The sequence below is a fragment of the Penaeus vannamei genome, chromosome 19 (genome assembly GCF_042767895.1).
Source record: "Penaeus vannamei isolate JL-2024 chromosome 19, ASM4276789v1, whole genome shotgun sequence".
In the NCBI taxonomy this organism is placed as follows: Eukaryota; Metazoa; Arthropoda; class Malacostraca; order Decapoda; family Penaeidae; genus Penaeus; species Penaeus vannamei.
In genome coordinates, this window is record NC_091567.1 from 32,227,210 (window position 1) to 32,249,709 (window position 22,500).

Genomic DNA, 22,500 nt, shown 5'->3' on the forward strand with positions numbered 1-22,500 from the left:
ACCGTTCCCTTCAACTATTCTTATGCATTTATAGACAACTTCTACGATCTATGTTACATTCTCTATGGCTAGCTTTACTGTATACTAAAGCTATGATCACATTAACATCTTTATTTCTTCTGGTCAGTTTTGCAAAAACATTTCAATGAGGCTGACTTGCAAATGAAGTACAGCCAATCACCGTAGGTTACTGCCTTCTTACGCCTTGTGACTGACATTACCTATGAATTTATGACACATAAAATAACAAAAATAATCATAATAATAATCACATAATAGTAATAATTGAACTTGTAATCATAATAGCAATACTAATAATAAAAATTATAACAAAAAATAATAGTATAAAATAATCAAATCACAATCAAAACAACAACAATAATAATAATAATAATAATAATAATAATAATAATAATAACAACAACAATAATGATAACAGTAATAACAATAAATAATAATTTATGATAAAACTAACAACATAAATTAACAATGACTATCATCCTATATCAATAATGTCTAGAAAAAGAAACAAAGAAATTGATAATTCACCTCAATAACATTTTAGACCATTGAAAAACCCAGACAAGTGTGTCATAAGAAAAGAAAAGAAATGAAATGAAAAGAAAAAAATATATATAAATAAATAAATAAATATATATATAAATAAAACTAGATACACAGGTAATTAGCACTCGGTCGACATGTATGGGCTTTCGCTAGTTGCATATGGCATTTGATAGTGACACTGAGTATAGATATGAGTTGGTGAATGTCTAAAGAACACTTTTATACCAATATAAAAAGGAAAAAAGAAAATCACAATGATTTATGAAATATTTTGCGAGATTTTTCTTTAAAAAATTGATTTTTGTGTACATTTACACATGAAATATGCTTTCCATTGAGAATCTCTGGTAACTTGCTATAGCTTCTAAAGGAGTCTGTATGTGTACAAAGTATGAAGTCTAGAAAATAAAAGTATAAATAATGATGATATTAATTCAGCTCAATTTCACTCTTATCAATTGGTACTGTCCACTGTCGTCATTTTTCATCTTTTTATCTTTTTTAATTTGAAATTGGTTGTTTTCATAGTAAAGAACACTTCTATATAAGGGGCATCTCAGAATATCAATTACTCTATGTTAAAAATGATAGTACACTATGATACCATCTCTACAATAAAAACTATATGGAATTTTGAAAATCAGTCTTAGGCACGGTCTACATAAAGCATTGAAACAGCTATTTTCCTTTTTTCTTTAGTCCCATTAAAAGAGGATTATCAAAACGTTTAAACTTATGTGTGTGTTTCTACAGATGTATAAACCTCCTTGAAAAATTTTAACCGCCATGTGACCAGCTCAATATCTATCTATCCGCATCTGTTTATCTGTCTATAAATATGTACATACTAGCAAGTGCTTGCATTAGAAAGACATTAACCTCTACACATTATGTGTAATCAATCATGGTGCAAACTTTCCCTGACCAACGTGCTGGATGTCATAGATTGTGTTTTGAGTTTATGATTTACCAATTAACCTCAAGCTCCTGCTCAACCATGACATGAAACCTACTCAATACCATACCATTCCAAAAGGAGAGTACTTTGTTGAGGATACTGGTTTATATGATTTGGATGAGTATCTAGAAGTTATGGTAAGTATAACTTGTACTATGCACATATAAAGAGTTAATACCTTCCAAGAAGATAAAAATGCAGGTCTTTTCTATTAATAAATGTTTCACTGATGAATATTTTTCTTATTCTTTACTGACAACACATATAAGCCATTGAAATCATGTTAAAAAGTCTGGAAATATTACAATGCTTTGACCAATGTCAACGTTATTGCCTGACATATTTCGTGTTGTTCTTAAAAAAAGTACTTGGAACTGGTATAACTGGCAAACACAATGGCAGAATATTGATGATGTTTAATCTCAAATACATTTATAGTTTGATTAAAATATACTGATTTTGATGAAATATATCTATATTCTTTATTAAAATGACTCTTGGGTCTGTTCCAATATTTTTCAACTATACATATACAACAAACTTAGTAATTGAAACTTTGCAATGCTGACCAAATGAACAGTGAAGTCAGCAATGAAATTGCACTCTTATAATGAATTTAGATATATGTATATATAAATCAATAACTACACAAACACACTCAGACGCATTCTTTTTTTTTTAATGCAAACAAAAATTGTCTTTTGTAAATTCTATTATTGGCACTTCTGAATTCTAATCTTATTATAATTATCTACATATCCTTAATAGTTATACTTCTTCAAAATAAAAACACTTTCATTATCTCACTCATTACTCTGTAGGTGGCTAGCATTTCTTACATACAGTTGTCAAGTCATGAAATATTGCTTTTATTCAGGAACACCTGTTGCAGATAATAATCAATTTTTGTACTTTTGTTTTGTAATTTGAAAAGTCATAACTTTTTGACGTTTCCTCCATCAGATTCCTTTTCTATTGTAGATATTCCTAAAACCAATTCAACTATTTGCAGTCATTGTTAGAGACCAGCCACTCCACTCCCAGAATACTACGTACTACACAAGTATAGCTAAATTAAAATTGTCACCTCCAGACTCATGGTGTACCAGTTGGAAATGTGGAGAACTGTACATGCCACATCCACTGGGATTTTTGTTTATTAGCTGCATTTACACTTAGTTGGCTCCACAAGTGCTTTATCATTAACCTTTAATCTTTTCCTTGATCTTTTAGATTTTTTTTCTACTGCTGATAACATTTAATAATTATGATGTCAATAATAATAACAACACTATCACTGACAACAGCATTAGATGAAAAAGGAAATAGGAAATCAGGTGAGGTTATGCTGGGCGAATTATAATTGACTCCTTTATGGCTGAGCACCAGTTGAGCCATCTGTGTGTAAAAACAATACATAAAACAAAAGTTAAGTGGCCATTACATAGTCCTGAAGGCAATTGGCTAATATCAATCTTGAATTGGCTGTATGAAGATGATGAATTTTTCCACATGATAAACTTTTCACACACACACACGAACACGCGAGTGCGCATGAGTGCACACACACACACACACATACACACACACACATAATGCATTTTTTATATTTTTTTTTATACATGATACAGAACAACACCACCAGAAGCATAACAAACAAGTATTTCTACCAGAAATGACAGATAAAGATAAACAAATGAATAAATAAAAAGAAAATGAACTGGACATGCTTATGACAAAGATGATTGGGGTGCCACAGCCATGCAAAGACCCACCATCACAGGAGGAGGAGATCTTACCAGCAGCCGAGCAGGAGTGGCCGTGGGGACAAACCTCCAAGGGGGAGAAGAAGACCCTCCGAGTTCCAACTGGTCAAAAGACAGCCCACATATATAAACAAAACAAGTGCACCATATGGAGTATAACCTACCACTGTCATCTCTACCACTTCATCTCCCTCTTCTCTCTTTCTTTCTTTCTTTCTCTTATATTCTCTTTCCATCTGTACCTCCCCCCTATATCTCTCTATATACATGCACATTCTCTCTCTCTCTATATATATACATATATATATTCTGTCTCTATATACATATATCTATATACATATATCTACATCTATATCTATCTATCAATAAATCTTTCTCTATCTACCTATATATCTATCTATATATACACATCTATCTACCTCTACCTCTATCTGTCTGTCTCTTCCTCTCTATCAATCTATTTTTTTATCAGTCCATCTAACTCTCCCTCCTTATCCATCTATCTCAATCTTTAGAGGTCTTCCTCTGAATCTCCAGCCCCCTCTCCCCCTTTCACTAAACTCCCCTCTCCCTCTCTCTCTCTCTCAATTTCCTGGCCTGTATGTGTCACTCCCTCTGACTTTGTTTCTGATTTTGAATAATCATATCCATATCTTTTTATCTTTGGCTATCATGCACATTACTCTCAGACACTCAGTCACACATTCATTATCTATCGATCTTTCTAATCTTTCTACCTAACTATCCACTAATCTGTCTCACTATTTAAGTTTATGTGTGGATGAAATAAGGTTTACCAAGTATGCTTCATGAACTTTCGATCTCACTCTCCCTAGAAATACATTTTCCTTTGGAGTTCAGTGGTTATACCTAATTATAAGATACATATATACATATTAGGACATCAACTTTCCATAAGAGGAGCTAATGAAAAGCAGAAAAATGAATATACTTCAGGAAGCAAGATGATTAGTATCAACAATGGCTAAAACTTATGATGTTACTGTTTGTTAGTAATTTAAGTCAAACATCACAATAGGAAGCACTGTTAGTATCAGCTCCACAAGGGAATTAGAATTACAAATCAGCAACAATCATTATCTACCCATCTCTCTAAATCAGTTCTACAAACTTATATCAAAGACACTTAAATGCTGACATAAATAACTATTGAATAACTAACTCCCAGACAAATATTCTTATACAATACCAACATTTATAAATAATTCTAATCAACAAGGGTACACACCCTTCCTTTCCTGCAAATTTCCTTTATATAATATAGACCTCAGTATGATCTAAACTAAACATTCTCCTTCACCTTACACTTTTAAAACAAAATTCATTATAAATGTTTATTATTCTGCTACATCATCTGATACTTCCCTGCCTATGGGTAGCATGACTACAGACTTGGAAATTATGAGTGCTACAGATTTAATCTTGTGTATAACAAAATGACGTGTGGAAAATCACTAACAGTGACTTTTAATCATTTCAGCAACAAGTGAACAGCAAAAGCATAAGGTGTCTTGAGCATATTCCTCTGTTCAAGAATTGGAAGTTTGAAGTAGTCAATGTGATAGAGCAAGCAATTTGTGGGTAAACCAATTAGCGAAATTCGCTTCCCAAGTTGACCTTACCTTTCGTGTATCGGCTGGGCCTTCAGAGGTAGACTCCCGCCTCTGAGTTCGTTTTTTAAGTTTACCAACTTCAGAAGGAGAGGAGGACTCCACCACCTGCCCCTCAATCACCTGTGGATGCTGCTTCTTTACTAAGGTCAGCCCTTCGATGAAGTAGGGCCCATAAAGGTCACCCAGCTTCTTTGAATGACTGTAGTTCTTGCATAATGAGCAATACCAGGATGTGTCTTTGGAGAAGGCATCATAGTTGTTGTGGAGTGTACTGTTATAACCAACTTTTGCAGTTTTCTGCTTAGCTTCAATTTTGCAATAGAACTGTATATTAGTTTTCCTCATGGGTCTTTCTGATTCGTCCTCATCACGATAAGGAGTGTTAATAATAACTTCTCTGCATCCGTTTTTATCCAATCGTATAAAAGGCCCTCTTCTCTCCCCTACATCACCCTTCTTTTTCCCATCATCACTCTTCTTTTTAAGCTCACTATCGTCACTTCTTGCCTTGCTGATCTTCACTTTACCCTTCACAACTTTTCCTTTCTTGGCACTAGAAGTGTCAGTCTTTACTTTTTTATTTTTATCCTTTTTGAGTCCCTTCTGTTTGGCAGTTCCACCTTTGCCATGTTTAAGGGCTGTTGGCACAAAGTTGCTATCACCCGCAGTATCACTAGCCCTAAGGAGATCACTCAAATTTCCCCCTCTACCCTCATTTTCCAACTCATCACCACTGTAATCTAAGCCATCATCATCATCATCGTCATCGTCATCATCATCATCATTACACAAACTGTCTACCCCATCTTCACTTTCAGCTGCACTATCTAAGTTCTCCAAGTCTTTGGGAACATAATCTTCATCTTCACTCTCCTCATCTTCCATGTTGAGTAACATAAGAAGATCATTCATCTCATTATCATCCATCTTTCGTGGCGGGCGTGAGGAGCGTTTGGGACGCTTGTCCGCATAACTTTCCTCAGCCGTTCCTGGAATATTAGAAGCAGTTTCCTCTAAAAACTTGGCAATATTTTCCACAGTCTCTGCATCAACATCCATGTCTGTACCATGTGGGACTACTAGAGCTCCGGGTTCAGAACCAGGCAAACTAGGAGGGTTCTCTTGAACCTCCTGTTCTGAAATAATACTGGGTTCTAATTCATTAATATCTGTATTTGGCAATGGACATGGAGTTTCCAATTTCTGGCACATATCTGCTGCCTCTGGCTTTGATTCCATTAACTCAGGTTTTGATTCAAGAGTTTCAGGTATGATTTCCTTGATTTCTACAAATGATTCCTGGATAATTGGACTTATTTCCTTGTCTTCTGGACATGGTTCCTGATTCTCAGAATTTTGTTCCTTCACCTCAGGTCTTTGTTCTTGAGTGATGTGCCTTACTTCCTGAGTCTCAAGCTTTGATTCTTGCATATCAGATGTAGGGTCTTGTGTCTCTGGCTTGGAGTCCTGCTTGATGCTCCCCCTCCTTGCCCTAAGCCTTCTCCCTCGAGATTCTGTCTCCTCTATTTGTGCTATCACAGGTGCAGTTTCATCAGTAGTATATGATAAAGGGGTTTCCATGGTGGGTCCATTCGATGGCATATCCAAAGCCACCATAGCATTTTGTACAGGTAGATTAACAGTGCCTCGCTTAGCTCTGCCTTTACGTGGAGAATCCTCGGGCTTTAGTGAGGTATCATGTACAGTAGCAGTAGGAACACCTAATTCATTTTTTTGGCTATTTGTCTTTTCAACACAGTGTGTGTTCACTTTTTCTTCCATTGGCTTACTAGTCTCACTGCTATCAAATGCATCATCAGGTACAGATTGATACTGTTTGGTTTCTTGTGGAAGCACATTGGTGTCTATGCTGATGATACCTTTTGTCTGATTTCCTTTTCCTTTTGGAGATTTCCCCCCTTTCTTCTTCTTTCCCTTACCCCTTCCCTTTCCCTTCCCTTTTGGGGACTTACTATTTGGAGATGAATTTTTTGTGACATGGTCCACAGAAGAGTTGGTGAGTTCTTCTGAAGCAATGTGTGGTGGTGGAGCTTCAGAAGTTTCACTACCTTTTAAGGTAACATCCTCTGTGGTCTTGGAAGGCTCCTCATCTACAGTGGAAATGTCTTGCATTTCCTCATTTGAGCCATCCTGAGTTGCACTTGCGTCTGGCTGAAAGTGATCAATGCTCCTTTTTCCTCTTTTTCGTATTCTACTACTAGGAGAAACTAAACTATCAGCTAATTGTGACCCCGAGGCTGCCATATCTGCAGCAATCTCATCCTTTTCCTCTTTGTTTTGTGCACTGCATGAAACAGACCCTGAGAGCAATGTGTTATCCTTAGAGTTGCCAGAGGAAGGGGAGTTAAGGCTTGAATCCATGGTTTCAATGGCTTTGCCATCTGGAGGGGTGAAGTCCTGATTATCACGAGTCTTATTCCTCCTACTACTCCGTCTTGGAGAGATGATGTTGGAGTCAGGTTTAGGTGCATTTTCCCCAGCCTGAGATTCATCACTCTGAGAATCCTTGACAGTTATTTCCTCAGGTTGTTGTATGGATTTTGAATTTTCAGCCATAGGTCCTCCTGGGATACTGGGTGCCATGTTCCCTTCCAGGGGTGGGGTTTCTGAGAGAGATTTGGATAAATCACGGACAGGTGGGGAAAAACTTCGCATCCATTCCTTGTTTCGCTCAGAAATGGGGCTACGAGAACTAGAAAAAAACTTTGGTGACCTTGGAGACTTAGATGCAGGTTCTCTGGGTCGTGGACTAATACTTGACTTTGCCATGTCTAGCGGTGACTTGGAATTTTTCTTTGGGCTACTTCCCTTTTTTCTACCACGCTTCCCTTTCTTACCCCGACCAACGCCATCACTATCGGTGTCATTGAAATCATAAACATCTGGGCTACAGGAAGAAGGTACAATAGGAGGTGGGCCAGGAACCCTTAAATCTGGTTCCTGAACTAGTGTCGTATCTACATGCAAGGGTTCTGTAATATTTGGGTACTCCTGAGCATTTGCCCCCAAGAGCCTTCCTCTTCCTCTTGGTGCCCCTCGGACAACACTTCGCCCACGTCTGCCACCCGTAGGAGAACTGTGAGGTGATTTTACTGGTTCTTCTCCTGAAGGTGCTGCAGGAGTTGGAGAACTAGCAGGTTCAACAGGGGTTTGCTGGTCTGGATTAGGGTCACTCTCTCCTTCAAGTCTTTCCCTTGCTTCCTTTAATTTTCTACCTTTCTTTTTCAATGGAGTTGCATCAGGTGACGAGTCCTCGTTCATTTCCAAAACAGGGTCTGTTCCATCCTCTACATAGGAGATAGCTCTCTTTTGCCTGGTCCTTCTTTTGTTTTCACCACTTTCATCTAGCTGCCCATCCACAACTGGATAATCTATTTCAGTTACTGAATCACTCTCAGACTTTCTTTTCTTATTACGTTTTCTTGGACTATCTAGCATTTCATGATCACCATTAAAATAATCCTGGTCATTTTTGCTTATATTTTTGTTTAACATATCTGCATCACTATTTTGCGTACTCACATTTAACGAAGACTGACTGTTGCTACTACTACCACTAGCACTCTTGACCACAGCCTCACTAGTTGCACTAAGACCATTTACTGGGGTGCTTTCTACATCAGGGCTTAAAGTATGTGCAGTACTCTTCTCACCAGACACTGAAACACTCACACTGGGCACATTATTCCCACCGATATCACTCCTCCCTAAATCACTTATTGTACCTATTACATCACTCACACTAGTATCATTCTCCAAGTAGCTCGGAGAACATCTTCGTTTCTTAACAGGTGCAGCAGTACTATCTACTGAAGCATTACTAGGAGGTGTCCTTACATTGTTGATATCCATCTCTGGTGGAGTGATCTGTGGTGGAGGCAAGGGTCTTGGGGGTTCCTGTACAGAGAAAGTCTCAGCTTCTCTGGGATGAGGCTCTAGGAGGTCAGTTCGGACCTGCAGCTGTTGCTGCTGTGGGTGAGGAGAGGACACGTCAGACTTCCCGGTGGTAGTTACAGTGGTAGCTGTGCTGACTGAGGTCTGGGCTACCTGTAGTAACTGACTGGGATTCAGATGAGCAGCTAAAAAAGGATGGGCGAGGGCATGGCTCATTGCCTGACTCATACCTTGAGTAGCAAACACCTCTCGGCTGGGGGCTAACCTAAGGGCAGCGTCTCCAGGTGAATCACTACGAAGAGAGTCATGGGGTGAGTCTCTGTGGTCCACGGTGGATCTCGTGAGAAGAATGTCATACCCCTGAGAATCATCTGAACTCGAGTCTCCTCCTCTACTTCCTGCTCCTACAGTTGCACCACCACCAACACCTCCACCACTACTTCCTCCTCCTCCACCAACACTACTTAATCCTCCTGCTCCTCCTCCTACTCCTACACCTCCTCCTCCTGCTCCTCCTCCACCTCCACCACCACCACCTGGTCCGCCTCCTCCTCCTCCTATACCTTCTGACTGTGCAGTTACCGGATATATCACACTTTGGCGCCGAGGCTGTTCCTGTTTACGGCGGTGCCTGGATCGTTGATCACCCTCACTCTCACTGCCACTTTGTACACGTCTACTGTCACTGCCACCATCAACACTAACATCAACCCCAATGGCAACTTCACTTGAACCTTTCCCCAAAATAGGAGTACATATCACTTCCTGACCACACACTGGGCCACGGGAACGCGTTCTACCTGGCGAGGGCTGCGGCTCATGGGACTCGTGGCGAATCTCAGCCGGGCCGGGGGGAGTGTGCTTCCTGCCCTGGGGTGACACCTGCTGCATGCGAGATGACCCATGCAAGCCCAGACCTTCGCCATTCAGCCCTGCAGTAGCTGCAGCAACTAAGGCAGCTGCCTGCTGCTGCTGCTGCAACTGTTGCTGCTGCTGCCTTCGCTGCTGTTGCTGCTGCTGCTGCTGCTGTTGTTGCTGTTGCTGCTGCTGTTGTTGCTGCTGCTGCTGCTGCTGCTGCTGCTGTTGTTGCTGTTGCTGGTGTTGGTGCTGTTGTTGCTGCTGCTGCTGCTGTTGCTGTTGTTGTTGCTGTTGCTGATGATGAGAGGAGAGAGCTGTGGCAGCATGGAGAGCGGCTGGGTTAAGAGGAGGTGGGGCCCCAGGGAGTGCTCCCAAGGCAGCAGCAGCAGCAGCATACTGTCGTGCCGCCAGGACACGGTAGACAGCTGCAGCATCCCCACCTCCAGCAACCAGCTGCTGTAGGGAGGCTAGGGCTGAGCCAACCCCTGGGGCCATCCCCGGGGGAAGTGGGGGAGTGGCCTTTGTCTCACCCTTGCTGGGCACTCTCCGGCCTTCCCCACGGCTCTCAGAGCGGCCCTCGGCCCGCCCATCCACCTGTGCCTCCCCATAACCTCCATAGCCATACAGCCGCATGTCACCACCACCTCCTGTTGGGAAAGTAGACATATTGACTAACACAACTTACTATATTTCTTAGTATTGTATGTGGTCTTCGCTCTGCATTTCATGGCTCAAATATTCTATCATGATCTGCATTTAACATATATTCTAACTAAAATTCCTATTCTTCATACTCATATTGGAAACAAATAGTCAAACTTCTAATAACTCAAATGATTCAAAATCGCAAGCTGCCACATGCAAAATCACCAATTTCTTAAGTCATTCATCATACATACTGACTTCTCATGTAAACCAAGAAAAAAGGAGAGAGAAAGAAAAATAAACACATGATTATATATCTGATAAACAGAAAAGGAAATATTCTTTTGAAAGTAACACTCCTGAGAACTATGCAACCAAAATTATATAATTCTCTATATAATTCATATTGTCCTCCATTTCATAGTCATTCTTCCATCAAATACTGACAAAAAAGAGAGTGTATAGAAATGCTTATCATCATTATTACTATCATTCTCACAATTTCTATTCTCATTATCAATATCATTACAATCTTTAATAATTAGAAAAATGCATCATTACTGACACATCAAGTCTGTCAGCCTTTCTTCTTCTACATTTTCATTTCATGAAACTTCCAAAAGAGAATTTGTAAATACACTACACAGCAAAACCTTCATTAGTTTATCTGACTGAAATGGTAAGCCTTCCCTTTCAGCAGCCAACTTTCCAAATCATTGGGCAACAAGTATTGGGGTTACAAAGTTGAATACACAATTAATACAAATAGGAATAGAAGACAGAACCAAACACCCACTCTGTAAGACAGACACTGTGGTTGTACTAATAGTGTGGCAGCTTGAAGTCCCTATTTTGCCAAGTTATTACTTAGGTGCAAAACAGGGAAGAAAGGCCATGCTCTAACATTCACGTTTACAACATCATGGGTAACAAATGTGTTAAAGGAATGATTGTTCCCATTTCTCACAAAACCTTTCCAAAAAGTAAAAGAATTAGATCTAGTTTGATGGTGGAAAATCAGTACTATTCTACTGCTACTTGCAATCAAAACTATTTAATCTCAAGACCATCTTTACTAAGTTTAAAATCATATACATTTATGAATTCTAGGGTATCCATCAATACCTAAAGAATAACAGTTATCAATCTACTCTATGATTCACAATCAAAATGAAAAAAGTGAATTTGCAAAAAAAGAAAAGCAAACCATTCCAGGCATAAACATCAAACAAAAACTTACCAGCTTTTACACACACTCACACTTGCAATCACCTGAATTTACAATTTTACGTAACAGTACATTCTTGCAATGAAAAAAGAAAAAGAAAATGCTCTCTAACAAATCTTCTGAAAACATTAGTTGTACACTTTTGCAATTGTAGCCCCAAACACCTCCCAGACTGTTCTCACACACTATAGAGATAAAACATACTGGGACAGCTTGGTTACCTTGCCATGCTGAGCCAAACCCAGGGTAGTTGTTGTACTGGAGTGACCTGCTCAGCTCCCCCCAAAGAGCCGCATTCCCAGCCGCAGTCGTCCCCCCATGACTAGCGCTGCTGCTCCCACTGCTGGTACTGCCCGTGCTGCCGCTGCTGTTTGTGCCTGGGGCTGCACCCCCACTCCCCCCATCACCCCGGTCCCGGCTGCGCTCAGCACTTCCTCCGTCGCTGTTAAAATCTGTCATTTCCCATTCAAGTTTAGTACTTACTTCAGACCAGAGTGAGATGGAGCAGGAGAGAGAGGAAGAGAAAGTGTAGAGGAGGAGGAAGGGGTAGAGATAACATAATGAGAAGAGGTATAGCAAGATACAAAGGAAAACAAAGAAATATAGATGGAGAGTGGAAGTGATTTAGGAGGAGCAAATGACACGAAAGAAGGAAAAACAAGATAAATTTTACCAGATGGAAAGGGACAAAGGAAGTGAATAAGGAGCAAGGGAAAAAACAAATAATAGTTTATAAAACATGTGTCTAAACATTAATATCCATCATATAAAAGCAATTCAATCTGCATCCAGGTTTCATGTTACAAACTCTCCAAGGGCAAACAAAAACCTTGGAAATCAAACTGAGCAAACACTTACTTGCATATTGGTTCAGGGCTGTAGCATATTGCGCAAAATTACGCTGTCTGTCACCCATTGTGTTTCCTGAAAAAACAAAGAATCATACATAAGTTCACTGCATTTCAAATAATCATACTTATCTTTGCTTTGATGAAAATATAACTGAGAACAGCAATATATACATCAAATATCTATTGCAACAATAACTAAAATCTGTTATGGATATACAAAATGGGTTGGGGCCTCTCCTTGACATGTGACATATAAGGATAATATTGACAATATCAAGTCGACAGTGACAAGATATCCATCCATCAAACAAAATCACACATTATAGATCTCTCAAGTGAAAAATCAGAAGCTTAGGGAGCATACATTCACCTTACTGTGCACATTTGGCTGTGCCATACACAATCTTCAAGCATTTGAGACAGAAACAAACTTTTAACCCCACATTTGAGGAGCTGGAGCTTCTGAATTGCCACACCCAGAGCTAAACACTCGAAAATCTGTTGAGGGCACACATATTCAGGTTAGCTAACCACACATAGTGCACATTCTTGCTAACCAGCATTCAGCTTTGGTTATTATGGCAAGAATAGATCAACACTGTCAATAACAGATAAACAATCATCAAAACTGAGAAAAGTCAAAGATTGAAATAAAATCCAATAAATACTTGTTCCAGCTACAGTAATGAAAAAAATAACAGCACTACCATCATCCTCATATTCGCACCGAAAGTCCAATCTCTTGCTCACATTCTTTTCTCACTTGAGCAAAATCAGTTTACCCTCGAGTGATCGGGCATATTTGTGAATGATGGGTCAACAGACACAAGACTTGGTCCATCGTATCCACTCGGCACAACCTTGCCCACTTCCCTTGCCAATAATCCACTGCCCCACAGATATCCTCTGGCCACAAAGAGGGGATATGTTGCATGAATCCTGGAGTTTGGAGGTAAAAGTCATGTTCAATTTTCTTCCCCTTTTGATTGCTGGAGATTCCTTGCAAGTGAAGAGATTGTCTTTTAGTTACCTGTACATAAAATTAATAACAACACCTGTATAGACATTTCCAATACAAGCTAAACAATACTCATAACAATATTGATTGAAAAGCTAAAGTAGTATTTTTACAGTTGACATTGCTTTACCAGTAGAAGAATAGAGTTCAAGTCTAGTAGTAAAAAGGGTACAACTAGTAGCAACTGAAATAAAAGCTAGTAGCAAAAGTAGTACTAGTGGTGGTGGTAGTAATAGTAGTGGCAGTAGTAGCAAAAGTTGTAGTAGACATAGTAGTAGCAGTATTAGTAGTAGTAGTTGCAGCAATAACAGTAGTAGCAGCAGTTGTAGTAGTAGTAGTAGCAGCAGTAGTACTAGAACTAGCATTATTAGTAGTAACAATGACAGTAGTAGCAGCAGTTGAAGTAATTGTAGTAATCACAGTAGTAATAGTAGTAGTAGTAGTAATTATAGTAGTAGTAGTAGTAGTAGTAGTGGTATCAGTAGTAGTAGTAGTAGTGGTGGTATCAGCAGTATCAGTAGTAGTAGTAGTAGTAGTAGTAGTAGTAGTAGTAGTAGTAGTAGTAGTAGTAGTAGTAGTAGTAGTAGTGGTATCAGCAGTATCAGTAGTAGTAGTAGTAGTAGTAGTAGTAGTAGTAGTAGTAGTAGTAGTAGTAGTAGTAGTGGTATCAGCAGTATCAGTAGTAGTAGTAGTAGTAGTAGTAGTAGTAGTAGTAGTAGTAGTAGCATAGTATAGTATCAGTAGTAGTAGTAGTAGTCATAGTAGTAGTAGTAGTCATAGTAGTAGTAGTAGTCATAGTAGTAGTAGTAGTCATAGTAGTAATAGTAGTCATAATAGTAGTAGTGGTAGTAGTCATAATAGTAGTAGTAGTAGTAGTCATAATAGTAGTAGTAGTAGTAATCATAATAGTAATAGTAATAGTAGTAGTAGTAGCAGTAGTAGTAGTAGTAGTAGTAGTAGTAGTAACACTAAAAGTAGTAAAATCAATAAAAGTTGTACGAACTGAGGTAAAGATAAAGACAGAAGTAGAGGCAGTAAGTTAGTAGTAGTAGTAGCAGTAGTAGTAGGATGTTGCTGATAAGTAATAAATGATGTGGATACAGCTCTAAGGGAATACTGGAGGACACTGCTTTGAAAATGTAAACGTAGAACCAGAAGTAGTAATAATACAAATGACCATAGTGGTGGTGGCAGTAGTCAAAACTGCTGCTTCTCTTACTATCATAAAGAGGTATATTTGTAGTTGTTGAAAAAAATGGAAGCAGGAGAAACAGTGTAACTAGGCAATTATTAGCAGGCTGTAGTTATAACAACAATAATAGTTTCAAGTTGTAGGAACAGTCTGGTAGTAGTAGTTTTAGCAAAATTAGATTTTTTTTTTAGTAACAGAAGCTTATGTAGCACTAATTGTCCTAGGTATAGTAACTACAGTAACAGTAACTATAATAACAGTAATGGTTGTAAAAATAGGAGAAATAATAATAGAAATAACAGTAAATGCAATGGATACAAGACAAACTGTTACATTATTCTTCCATTTGAAGGATTTCAGAACAAGTAATACCACTGTTATTAGTAAATACTTCAGCAATTACATATATAAATTTTATTATGCACAAGAAAAACTTACTAGTATTGCTTAATCTTAAACATTAATCATACACAGTCAGAACTACCAATATTGCTGCTATTATAATAATAATAATAATAAATATCAATAATAACATTAATAACACCATTAATAACAATATTAATAGCATCAATAGCATAAACAAAAATATTAACAATACTATTAACAATAATATAAAAAATAATATTAATAATAGTATCAATAATAACATTAATAACAACATTAATGATAACATTAATATCATTATTAATAATATCAATAACAACATTAATAATATTATTAATAATATTTATTTTAATAATAATAATAATAATAATAATAATAAAAATAATAATAATAGCACTACTGCACTATCAGACTAACACTAGCAAACAAAATCACGCAATAAATCAATAATAATATATCAGAAATAAAGAATAGAATAAATAATAAATAAATACCTGGACAAATAACAAAAACCTAATTAATCATAAATAATCAATAAACAATATATAAAACATATGAATAACTAAACAATGAATATGCATCAACAGAATAATAATAAAAATATACATATAGTGGTAAAACATCTATAAATATATTCAATTTGTTACAACAAACTTACAAAATTACTATGACTGTATAAAGACTATAAGCTATAATTATAATACCTACATCAAAAGCCATTACTTATTGATGTAACTATTACAAATGAGATCATACAATGCTTTCACAGTGATGCAAGATAATCTAGGAAAAAAAAAATCATATTTTGTTTTTTAACCTTGAGCCCAATGACGGGAAGTGCATTTGATTATTTTTTGTTTTAACTATTTTGTTTACAGATTCCTTCGTGGGTGCTTAATCACCAAGGAGTCAAACTGATCTCACATGCTTACCCCCCCCCCCTTTTTTTGTAATATCAATAACATTATCATCATTACCATTACCAAAATGTTAATAACAATAAGAATACTAAGAATATAGGGTAAATAGGGGACTAATTAGAGACTAAATCATTATTTTGTAAACAAACAAGTAAAATAAATTATAAGTGGAAAAATTCAAGTATGTATCTCATATACTCACAGAAACAGAGTTATCAACATTACTACAATGCTTTACAAGAAAATCTAATTTAAGGGATTTTGAAAGTTTGAATGAAACCTAACTTTGCTTGACATGCAGTCAATTCTTGTAGCATATATCAGCAAATACGTACCAATCTGTTCTTATCAAAAGTAATAATCCTCTACAGCAACAAAGGCTGATTGTGACAAAAAAAGATATATTGCAGAGCTACCACTGTGGTTACTTTTTATGGCAATCATTTTTTCCTGCCACCTATTAGCCCACTGCTGCTAGTGATGGCATTAGTGTACATGCCATACCTACAGTGAGTCAAGTTTATTAATTGAGTTTACACCTTGATGGCTCTACAAGTGCTTAGTCACCAAGGAGTCAATCAGTAGTCCTACCTATCTGAACTATTTACCCTTTTCCTTAATTTTTAGGAGGCATTCTTTTGAATTTCATATTTCTATCACCATTGTTAACAATACCATAATTCTAAAGCCATTAGTAATAAAAGCAACGAGAACATTAGTAGCATAAAAAATCTGAAAACTCAATGAAATGGGAAATCAGGAGAGATGACATAGGCCTAGTAATGGACTCCTTGGTGGCTAAGCAATTGTGGAACCATGTATGTGTTAACACATTTCACTAAACAAAATGTTGTGAACATTAAATGCTTCTAACAGCAATGGGTTCAGATCAACTGTCAGTCCCTCATTCATTCTACTGCACTTATTCATGCATGCATGATCTTGTAAAGCTTTCACAAGCTTCAACTTTTTTTATTTCTTTTATAGTAAGAAAGAATAAATAGTGGATAAATTAGTTATGGTTTATGAATTCAACATTTTCTAGTGGTGGTGCTACAGCTGATAAAGTTGCATCATACTAACTAATGAGTGAAAGATTTGCATCACAAACCCAAACCATGAAAGCCACCAGACTGCTGGGCTAGCGAGGTTCAACATGTACGATGCTCTTTTCTCTTTCTTTACGTCGTGTTCATAAAACAATGACTTGCTTGCTTAAAATGTTTGCTATGTCTCCTGGACTTTGAGGAAAATTTCTGCTAAGTCCAGATAAAGAGGAAACCATGTAAGGCTTTGGACTGAATCATTATAATTACTGTTAGTCTGATGAAGAGGATTACAAGAATAAATCTGCTAATGCCGATCATTATAGTTACCACTGAAATCAATTCAACCCATTAATACTAGAGTACATGTAGACCTGAATGCACTGGCTTATGTGGCTTTGTTTGATCAGTATCATTTACACATTGATGGTTTCACAAGCGCTATGTCACCAAGGAGTCATTTATTATGCTTGTCCCATTACCTCATTCCTTTAATTTTAGTGGAGGAAATGTTCATCTCTATTTGTGTTATCATTTTTATTAACAGTATCATAAAGATGATGATAATGATAACATAATGATAGAAACAGAAAACAGGACCTCTTCAAAAAAGAAAAAGAAAAAAAAAAAAAAAATCATAGGGACAGACAGGACAGATCTGGTAGGTCTAATAATTCACTCGCTGGAGACTACGTACCTGTAAAGCTATCTATCTATAAACAAAATCAACAAAACACAAGCACAGTGCATGTGTTAATAAAAAAAAGTACACAAGGACAGAAATAGCAAAAGCAGAATTAAACCAAAGACTTTAGAGGAAAAGCAACATTTGTACATCACACATCACTGCAGTTGAGCAAAATGCTACTGCCAATGGAAATTTTTATAATAATTTTACTTAAAAAATAAACAAATAAAAGAAAACAAGTGAATAAATAAAAAGCTTAAACTCTAAACAGAATGCATGTTAACACTCAGGAAAATGAGAAAAGGGATAAACACAAAATATCTTTATGATATTGATCTAAAACCCTAAAACCCTAGCAATAATAAAACAATAAATGGAACTCAAAATAATGATAATAATAATAGATATAACAATAATAATAGTAATATAAAAGCAATAATAACAATAACAAAACTACTAGCAATAACAATAATTATAATATAGGAACAATAAAAATAATACCTAATAATACTGATGACAATATAAGTAACAATGATGATAATAATGACAACAATAATAATGTAAAAATGATAACTACAGTAATATCATCAACAAACAACAACACAGCCCTATTAATCATAATAATCAACAATACCAATTAGAAATCAATACTACTAAACTTTTCTAATAATGTGCAAGGGACCATACTAATGATGATGACGGTGATCATAAAATATCAGAACATGAGCTGCTAACAATAATAATAATAATAATAACTGCTAACAACAAAAAAACACAATAAACATAAATGGAATCAATATCAATAATAACCATAAAATACCAACAAAGATATTACAACAATAACAAAATGATAAATAAAAATAATAACCATCAAATATTACATCAAATAAAATACAAATAACAATAACTACAACAATAATATCTGCAATAATCAGAAAATAATAATAATAATAATAACAATAAAAAATATCAATAACCAACAAAACAATAAAAGAAAATACTAACAGTAACAAAACAATTGCAAAAGTAATAAAAAAAATCTAACATTAGTATTAACAATAACAAAACTAAAATAACAATCAAAACAAAATTAACAATCTATTATAACCCCTGTATTAATATCACAATACAATAACAATTAAAATATAAGAAATAAGAATAAATAATTAGACAACTAATCACCAGTAATGATACATAATAATATGAAAATATCATCATCATCAATGCCAATACTATAAACGTCTAATAACATATAAAAAAAATCATACAGTAGTATTAATAACAATAATTATAATAATAGCAATAAGTACTTTTAATAATGGTAATAATAATAATAAATAATACTCAATAGGTAAAATAATAAAACTAATACCAATAACAATAACAGTGACAACAATGATACCATCTCTGTAAATAATATTAAAATCACATATCATATCTTCATATATTATTACCATTAGGGCCTATTATAAAGAAAACATTCAGAAAAAAAACTTTCAAACAATAATAGTACTGGTACAAGTAGTAACAAATAACAAGCACAATAATAAGAAGCAATAGTAACAGCAAGAACAATACATGATAACCACAAAAATAATATTCATAACAAAAAGAATTTACATTGTCTCAAGCACATTTTATTGCTATTGTGATATAGTATACCCATGTGAGAAGAGAAAAGGGGTTGGGACAATTCCTCAGAATGTACAAGATAAAGAGCTATAAATAAAATAACAATAATGATAACAAGGGAAATAACATTGATATTACCATAACAGCTATGAACAAGGATGATGATGATGATGAATTGTGAAGGGAAGGATAGTGAAAATGTGAAAAACCAGCAAGGGCTGTATATAAAGCAAGAGAAAAACAAGAAAGGAAAGAGGTATGAGAAACAAGAGGAAATGTAAACCCATATGAAAAGGGTAAAACAAAGATGAATGTAAAAATCATACATACACAAAATCAACTTCAAAAAGGAAAGAAAGGAGACACAGTAAAGGCTTAGATGGAAAGATGGATAAATTATTTACAGAGAATTAACAAAATCAAGATGGCAAAAGTGAAAAATGAAAGAAGAGAGATGAAGAAATTATAGAAAACATTTTCAACACTATATCAGAACACAATAACAAAAGAGCATAAGATTTTTTTTTCTAAATCTACAGCTGTAAATGATTACATATCCTGATAATCTCTTATCTTGCCTTCCTGGATTTTTTTTTCCAAAACTATAATATATCTTCTCAATACCAGAATATATGATATCAGTGTTATATCAAACTGTTGTTTACATCACAGACAGACAGACAGACACACACACTCAAATGGTTATCAAACATCAAATCAAATTAAATCTTAAGATTTTCAACATCAGTCAGTAAAATTGGACAGGAATGATCACATGCTTAGGCTTATCAGCAAATCTACATTTTCAGAAAGTTATATGAACAATCTATATCAAACTGATGCCACACACTATCTGTGATCAATAAACTAATAATGCAAATATGAGCCTTTGTGCATAATAATATGCTCACTACAGTATGTACAGTATAAATGCATATCATAATGCACTATACATCAGCACTAATATCTAATTAACCTGAAGGGTTGTTTATAGAAAGTCGGCAGTAGTTAGCTCTCTTAATTTTTCCATATAAACTTCTTAGACATAAGGATGTTACCCCATCTTTATTTAAAGGCAACCTTGTACAAAAGGTAAACACCACTTTCTTTTATAATACATATAGCCTATTGGGGAAGCAATTATCAAGCCAACATTACTCTAAGAGTAATAACTTAATATCTATAACAGCAACTGCTTTTTCTCTTACTCTGTAAAACCGATTAGGCATCCTTTATGAAATAGACATTTGCTTCATACAAAATACAGAAAGAATTGTATACAAAAAGTATATCTCCACATCTTTGACACATCCAGACACCCTCATTCATTCTGAAACATTTACTCACGTTCTTGAACAACTGTGAGAGACTCATTTATAAATCATTTCTGCAGACAGACAAATATAATTCTAAATTCAAATATAATGTGGCCTTCACATATGTTAAAAGTTTAGATCATATCCGCAAGTTTGCGACACCTTAGTACAGATTGGTCCAACCTCCGGAGCTGTTCACACTCAAGCAGGGGCCAATAAACCTCCCCTATGTATATCCATTGTCCGCCTCCCTGATAATTTATCACTGAAGATCTAACTTACAGTGGTTTATTAGCTTTTGCCTAAGCTTGAAACATGGAGGCCATAGCAATGACTCAACTGTGCTCTACTCTCATGGTAGACTTCACACTGTGGGACTGTGGGCCATCAATCAAAGGCCACAGGGAGTTTCACATTGATTTGGATAAAATACAACCCACATAATAAATAATAGGATTCATTGTGAAAGCGGTCTCGGGTATCTTCATCTTTTGGCTCCCTTACAATAATAATTACACCATGCAGAATCACTATTATTTAACAGCTGAATCATTATTTACAGTAAATCCTTTGATATAAACAATTTGTAAGTCCAATATCATATGCGAGTTACATTCTGATGCATCATGCTTGGCAGTTTGTTAATGTAAACACACCATACTTCCAAAGATACATTTTGAACATTTGAACATCCCACTTTTTAAAATTACTGACATGAATGATTTTCTTTTCCATTGTAACTGAATACGTATCAAACACTTTATACAAGTGAAAATTCATATTTTATGAATATAAAATAATGGACAAGCCACGTAATTATCATTCTGATGTAAACGAAGCTGGCAAGAATCCAAATAATAACGACATGTATATCAAATGGCTTCAAACATGTACTAATACTAATCAAAAGGCTTTACACTTGTTAATTATGAATAACCAAGTGCCGCACACATCTAAAAAGATACCACCCTACCATAGAAGATACATGTACATATAATACTGGAAGTCTCTTGACAAAAGTCTTCTGCACTCTATTATTAAGAAAAGCACATTGCACAACCTACAATATATCTATTAACTTTGCCAAATTAGGTGTAAAAATTCACAGTTGTTATTTTCTTCCTCTTTTTTCATTATTTTGAACACTACTAACCCTAAGATCCAACTGTTCATATCAACACATTAAACATATCGCCTCTCACACTCCACGCCAATCCCTCGAAGCGTGCAACACCACATGCACCAATAGTTGTTGCAGAATTTCTCTCTTTTCCAATTTTCCAAAGAATTTCCAACTAGCACCCAAGTGACATCATTTCAGGCCAGGAGGGACCTCTGGCCAAGAGGACTCTTGTGTCTCACTTCACAACCTCTCTCGCCCTCCTGGCACCCGTGGACACCCTCTGCCAGCTCACATACCCTGGGATGCCCCTCGAGAAGGTCGGGCACCTCAACTTTAAGAAGGAGCGTGGAGGAAAAAGCGAGGAAAAGGGAGAGAGAGACACATGGTCGAGTTGAAGTGTGTGTGTGGCGGCCTCTTCCCCCTCCTCCTCCTCCACCACCACCACCTCCATCAAACCTCCCCATCTCCCCTTCATCACTTCTCTGCCTCTCTCCCCATCGCCATACTCCCTGGACATGCACTCCACACACACCTCCAGCTCCATCGCTCCCTGGGCCTCCCTGGTGCATCATCTTCACCATATTCCCACCATATTACACGTTCCTGTGCGCCGCCCAAAGAAACTAATCAATACACGTCCACGGCCTGCCCTGCTCTACACACCCCCACCACTCGTTACACGCCAACACAGGACGTCCCCGGGTCCTTACCATATGTACATCGTTCCTGTCACCACTTACACCATATTTATCCCTGCAC

The 22,500-nt window shown here is 36.3% G+C and overlaps 1 protein-coding gene across 1 annotated transcript in view; it reads right to left on the minus strand.

Moving 5' to 3' along the window:
* Nucleotides 1-22,396, minus strand: part of LOC113817492 (uncharacterized) — a gene marked incomplete in the record, with an annotated part of 36,814 nt that extends 14,418 nt beyond the window's left edge. The window contains 5 exon segments of the mRNA XM_070134203.1: nt 3,325-3,393; nt 4,935-10,345; nt 11,793-12,023; nt 12,430-12,495; nt 22,274-22,396. Of these exon segments, the coding sequence (XP_069990304.1) occupies nt 3,325-3,393; nt 4,935-10,345; nt 11,793-12,023; nt 12,430-12,495; nt 22,274-22,322 (5,826 nt within the window).
* Between the last annotated feature and the right edge of the window lie 104 nt (nt 22,397-22,500).